Here is a 5601-nt window from a genome sequence, read left to right as displayed (position 1 = left end):
GGTACAAGAGAGAGCATGGTGAGGAACTGTTAGGAGGGGATGTGTGGTAGGAAAGGTAAAATTAACTATGAGAACAAGGACACACACAAATGGTTGCAGATGTTACTTGTGGTGTTGTCTCTAGGTGAAGTGATACAAAATGGATATTCTAAGGTGGTAACCTTCCGGATATCGCATAAACCAAAAACTACTCACTCAAATCCAAAATGCAAGGCGCCCATGGATCCATTGCAAGAAATGTGACAAAATCGTCAAGTAAAAAAGATATAAATATACAGGTATCTAGATCCATGAAAATCAAGGATCTGGTACTACTGCAATTCGAAAAACTATGCCGATGAAGTTCATTCTTCATCACTACACATCGATCCTTAACCGATCAGATTTATGAAGATCAAGAAGTACAACATTTTGGATTGATTTTTCTACTATGAAGCACTCAGCTTACTTAAACTGCACAGTGCCGTGAAGACGCTGTCACCGACAGAGAAAGTCAAGCAAAGAAAACACATGGTCATACATACTATAAAATTAACCAAACCCGAACTAATACACGGAATTAGTTGAGGACAATGGATAAAAAAGTGGACAAATCATCCTAACTGACCAGAAACAAACATTGTTTAGTAACTTGGCGCTAAAACGATGTATGTTAAATACTAACCACCTTCATAAAGAAGAGCAACAGTAACAACCAGCAGGTATAACAAACAGGTAGCCTCAAGGTGTTCTAAAATCTTATCACTGTAGTGCAAGGGGTCATTATATATCACTCACAGATATAAAGGTTTACAAACTAGGTGATTTAGTCTCGACTAAGAATGAACAATACTTCTCACCGCCATATATTCAACTATTATCTATGCATGTCGGTCACTGAATCCCTCCACAGTAACACCGCATTTCCGTATTGAAACTCATAAATCATGTAGCATCAACAGGATTCACTCTCTTGTGTGCAGGTTTGCATGTCGAAAACAGCCAGTATTCATAACTGTACCGACAGCTCTTCCCCATCGCAATGCAATACCACGCACCACTCAACATTGTATTCAGTTGTAGGTGTCAAACTCGAGGATTTTACAGGGTTGTTCTTAGTGGACATATAAATTAATTTGACACTGACACATCCAGCTAATGCAAATGTGGGCAACCAGAAAAACAAACTGAAAGGGGGATGGATAAGGCGCTGCGCGGGTTTGGTACCTTGGGAGAGGGAGCACCAACAGGTGGAGTCGACGGCGATGCAGGACTTGAGGCGCGCCGACGCGACCGCGGTGTGCAGGGGCAGCAGCGTCTCCAGCCCCGCCACCGCCGACCTGCAGGGAACCTCAATGTCACACACACACAGCCACGCCCATCGATCCACTTCGCTCATCTACTGGACAACAGCATACCTGCGGAGGATACGGGCGGCTCGTGCGGGGGAGGAAGACGGCAGGGAGGAGCCGAGGCCGAGGCCGCGGCCGGCGAGGGGCGCCGGGCGGAGGGCCGCTCTGGCGGCGGTGGCGGCGGCGCGGGCCAAGGATGCCATTTCTCTTCCTTTTTCCCGTCGGACGACGTGCGGTGTTCGATGACGTTAAACCCTAGCGGACACTTCAAAGCCCATTCTTTGTCTGGGCCATCCCCGGAGTCAAATTTCGTACGTAATGGCCCATTATTGGCCCGCAAATCGCTCGGTCACGATTTGGCCCATTTTATCAAATCAAAGGGGTGCGCTACGCGTGACCTTGAAATATCCACTGCCTCAGAATTTCAGTTAGATCTCAAACCAGTTCAAAAAACAAGTTAGATCTCAAACCATCCACTGCTCATAGGAATAGGATTCCATTTCTACAAACCAAAGGGCTCTAAAGAAATTTTTCCTATAGAACTCCTATCCTATGAAATTCCTCTAAACCAGTAAGATTCCTACAAGATTCCTCTAAACCAAAGAGGCAAGATTCCTACAAGATTCCTCTAAACCAAAAAGGCCTCAATCTGAAACAACACAAGAACCATCTCACAGATAGATAGATGCAAATCAAATTCAATTCAGGCACAAACACAAGAACTTCCTTTGGACTCTTAACTCAAATTTTATCGAACGGCAGTTTCAGCTCAGAACACAAATGTTTTTCAGATTCAGACCCTTCTCTCTCCGTCTCTTCAGAATTCGACCAGACAAACTCCCTCCAGTTCTCACATCTCATACATCGCCAAAAGACACTGAAATTTGACCCCGAGACTCGTCAAACACAACGACACTGACACTCTAGTAGTAACTTCTAACTGGACTCAACTCACGACACCGACCAAACGACCACCAGAACTCAACTCACCCATGGACAGACAAGACTCTGTTGTTTCATCTCCTTCAGGAGGTTCAGTCCACCTCCTCCATCTTGCTCTCCTCGGCGCCCTCCTCCTCCAGCGCGGGCATGTCGGCGTCCTCCTCCTCGGCACCAGTGTCGTCATCGATGTTGAGCCCGAGCTTGAGCATGCGGTGGATCCTGGCGGCGAAGGTGTTGGGGTCCTCCAGGCTGAAGCCGGAGGTGAGCAGCGCCGTCTCGAAGAGCAGCATCACCAGGTCCTTGACGGACTTGTCGTTCTTGTCGGCGTCGGCGCGCTTGCGGAGCTCCTCCATGATGCCGTTCTCCGGGTTGATCTCCATCGTCTTCTTGGAGGACATGTAGGCGCCCATGCTGCTGTCCCGCAGGGCCTGCGCCTTCATGATCCGCTCCATGTTGGCCGTCCACCCGTACTCGCCGGTCACCAGGCAGCAGGGCGAGTCCACGATGCGGTCCGAGACGACCACCTTCTCCACCTTGTCGCCCAGGATGTCCTTGATGGTCTTGCAGAGGCCCTCGAAGGCGGCCTTCTTCTCCTCCTTGCGCTTCTTCTCCTCCTCGGTCTCCTCGTCGAGCTTGAGGCCCTCCTTGGTGGCGGAGACGAGCTTCTTGCCGTCGTACTCCTTGAGCTGCCCAACGGCGTACTCGTCGATGGCGTCCACCATGAAGAGCACCTCGTAGCCGCGCTTCTTGAGGCGCTCCAGGAAGGGCGAGTTCTCGACGGCCTTGCGGCTCTCGCCGGTGATGTAGTAGATGTCCTTCTGCCCCTCCTTCATCCGGGTGACGTAGTCCTTGAGGCTGGTGAGCTCGTCGCCGCTCTTCGTCGAGTGATACCGGAGCAGGTCGGCGAGCTTGGCGCGGTTCTGCGAGTCCTCGTGCACGCCCAGCTTGAGGTTCTTGGAGAAGGCCTCGTAGAACTTGGCGTAGTCCTCCTTGTTCTCTGCGATCTCGAAGAAGAGCTCGATGCACTTCTTGACGAGGTTCTTGCGGATGACCTTGAGGATCTTGTTCTGCTGCAGCGTCTCGCGGGATATGTTGAGGGGGAGGTCGTCCGAGTCGACGACGCCCTTGACGAAGCCCAGCCACTCCGGGATGAGCTCCTCGCAGTTGTCCATGATGAAGACGCGGCGCACGTAGAGCTTGATGTTGTTCATCTTCTTGCGGGTGTCGAAGAGGTCGAAGGGGGCGCGGCGGGGCACGAAGAGCACCGCCTTGAACTCCAGCTGCCCCTCCACCGAGAAGTGCTTCACGGCGAGGTGCTCCTCCCAGTCGTTGGTGATGCTCTTGTAGAAGGACGCGTACTCCTCCTTGCTGATCTCCTCCGGCTTGCGCAGCCAGATGGGCTTCTGCTTGTTGATCTGCGCCCACTCGTGGCTCACCTCCTTCACCTTCTTCGTCTTCTTCTTGCTCTCGTCTTTGTCCCTGTCATCGTCGACCTCCTCGACCTCGCCTTCCTTCTTTTCCTCGGAAGCGTCTTCGTCTTCGTCGTCGCTGATCTCCTTCTCGGTGGTCTTCTCAGTCCAGAGGTAGATGGGGTAGCTGATGAACTCCGAGTGCTTCTTGACGAGGTCCTTGAGGCGGCGCTCCTCCAGGTACTCGAGCTGGTCGTCCTTGAGGAAGAGCGTGATCTTGGTGCCGCGCCCGAGCCGCTCGCCCTCCGTGTCGAGCGTGACGGTGAAGGAGCCGCCGGCCTGCGACTCCCACACGTACTGCTCGTCGTCGTTGTGCTTGGTGGTGACCACCACCTTCTCGGCGACGAGGTAGGCCGAGTAGAAGCCGACCCCGAACTGGCCGATCATGCTCACGTCCGCGCCCGCCTGCAGCGCCTCCATGAACTCCTTGGTGCCGGAGCGCGCGATGGTGCCCAGGTTGTTCACAAGGTCTGCACACAATTTTGGTTCCCGTCAGAAATTCAGGCATGCAGGGATTCAGCAACGGTTGCACGTCAAGATTCAGCGCCCATGTGAAGGGGAGCAAAATCAATTTACTTCCCGTCGGAAATCTAGTAGGCAAATGAATATTCAGTCTTGAAACTCTGAAGTGCTAGTTCTCTAGAGATTCAGACATTCAGGGACTCAGGCGACGATAGCACATGTAAAAAATATATTCAGTCAGTCTGAAACTCTGAATTAAGTTCCTAGAAATTCAGAGACTCAGGGACTCAGCTACGATGGCACATGTAAAAAATTCAGCCAATCATCCGCACACACGTGAAAAAAAACATATTCAGTCAGTCTGAAACTCTAGATTAATTCTCGTCAGACATTCAGACATTCATTCAGGCATTCAGCAACGACTGAACATGAAAATTCAGTAATTCAGGCATCAGGGGCAAATGGAAATTCAGTCTGAAACTCTGGATTAGCTCTCGTTAGAAATTCATGCATTCATTCAAGGGATTCAGCACATCGAAAATTCGACCAGCGTCCATGATTGACTGATTGGGAGAGAGTGAAAGAGGAGGAGGGAGGGGAGGCGGGCATAGATAGATAGATAGATGGATGGATACCTGACTTGGTCATGCCGACGCCGCTGTCGATGATGGAGAGCGTCTTGCTGGGCTTGTCGGGGACGAGGCGGATGAAGAGCTCCGGCTGCGCGTCCAGCTTGCTCTTGTCCGTCAGGCTCTCGAAGCGGATCTTGTCAAGCGCCTGCAGCATTCGCGTGTGAGCAAATCGAGCAACCAAAATCATCTCTCATCTGATGAACGAACAAACATGGCATAGAAGCAGAGGAAGCAGAGAAGAAGAAACACACAGAGCAAGGAAGGAAGAGAGAGACGTACATCAGAAGAGTTGGATATGAGCTCGCGGAGGAAGATCTCCTTGTTGGAGTAGAAGGTGTTGATGATGAGCGAGAGCAGCTGGTTGATCTCCGCCTGGAACGCGAAGGTCTCCGTCTCCGCCGCGCCGCCGCCCATCTGCACGTCCGTCGCCATGGCCTTCCGCCGATCCGCTCTCACCGGGAAATCGCACGAGATTGGGCTGGGGGGATATGGATTGGATGGGGTGGTGGTTCCTCGCTGCAATGCAGCCGATTTGCTCGCTGCGGTGGTGATTGCTTGTCGCGCTGAGAGATTTGGGGACAGATGGACGAACAGGTGGCGAGCGGGAGGATTTATACCCGGAGAGGGGATCGATGGGGGTGGCTTCGCATGTGTTCCCGAAGGTGCCTTCGGCGGGTTGCGGTGAGCGGCGGCCGGCGGGAGTTTGGGCGCGCGCTCGCGGGGGTTCCCGAAGCTTCTTGGGCCTTCTCCTTCTCTCTCCCTTCC

The 5601-nt window shown here is 52.3% G+C and overlaps 2 protein-coding genes across 5 annotated transcripts in view; both read right to left on the bottom strand.

The window, feature by feature from the left end:
• The window catches only part of LOC119352814 (protein NONRESPONDING TO OXYLIPINS 2, mitochondrial-like), a 3423-nt gene extending 1873 nt beyond the window's left edge, over positions 1-1550 (bottom strand). For all 4 annotated transcript variants that reach the window (XM_037619400.1, XM_037619398.1, XM_037619399.1 and 1 more), the window contains exons 1-2: positions 1398-1550; positions 1207-1319 (exon numbers count right to left, since the gene is read on the bottom strand). In XM_037619400.1, the coding sequence (XP_037475297.1) occupies positions 1207-1319; positions 1398-1534 (250 nt within the window). In that variant the 5' untranslated portion in view covers positions 1535-1550. The remainder of the gene's footprint in view (positions 1-1206; positions 1320-1397) is intronic.
• A 478-nt stretch (positions 1551-2028) lies between these two features.
• Positions 2029-5537, bottom strand: LOC119352813 (heat shock protein 90-1-like). The gene is made up of 3 exons (XM_037619397.1): positions 5116-5537; positions 4840-4981; positions 2029-4212 (listed from the first exon to the last, which is right to left on the bottom strand). Exons 1-3 carry the CDS (start codon positions 5266-5268, stop codon positions 2366-2368), a joined length of 2142 nt encoding a protein of 713 aa, XP_037475294.1. The 5' UTR covers positions 5269-5537; the 3' UTR covers positions 2029-2365.
• Between the last annotated feature and the right edge of the window lie 64 nt (positions 5538-5601).

The sequence above is a fragment of the Triticum dicoccoides genome, chromosome 2A, assembly GCF_002162155.2.
Source record: "Triticum dicoccoides isolate Atlit2015 ecotype Zavitan chromosome 2A, WEW_v2.0, whole genome shotgun sequence".
NCBI lineage: Eukaryota > Viridiplantae > Streptophyta > Magnoliopsida > Poales > Poaceae > Triticum > Triticum dicoccoides.
This window is presented reverse-complemented; position numbering and strand designations above follow the sequence as displayed.

Coding starts and splice junctions, on each gene's coding strand:
- LOC119352813 (XM_037619397.1), bottom strand. CDS start 5,268: ATGGCGACGGACGTGCAGATGGGCGGCGGCGCGGCGGAGACGGAGACC. Junction 4,982..5,115: donor TCATATCCAACTCTTCTGAT/GTACGTCTCTCT, acceptor CGAATGCTGCAG/GCGCTTGACAAGATCCGCTT. Junction 4,213..4,839: donor CGTCGGCATGACCAAGTCAG/GTATCCATCCAT, acceptor AATTGTGTGCAG/ACCTTGTGAACAACCTGGGC.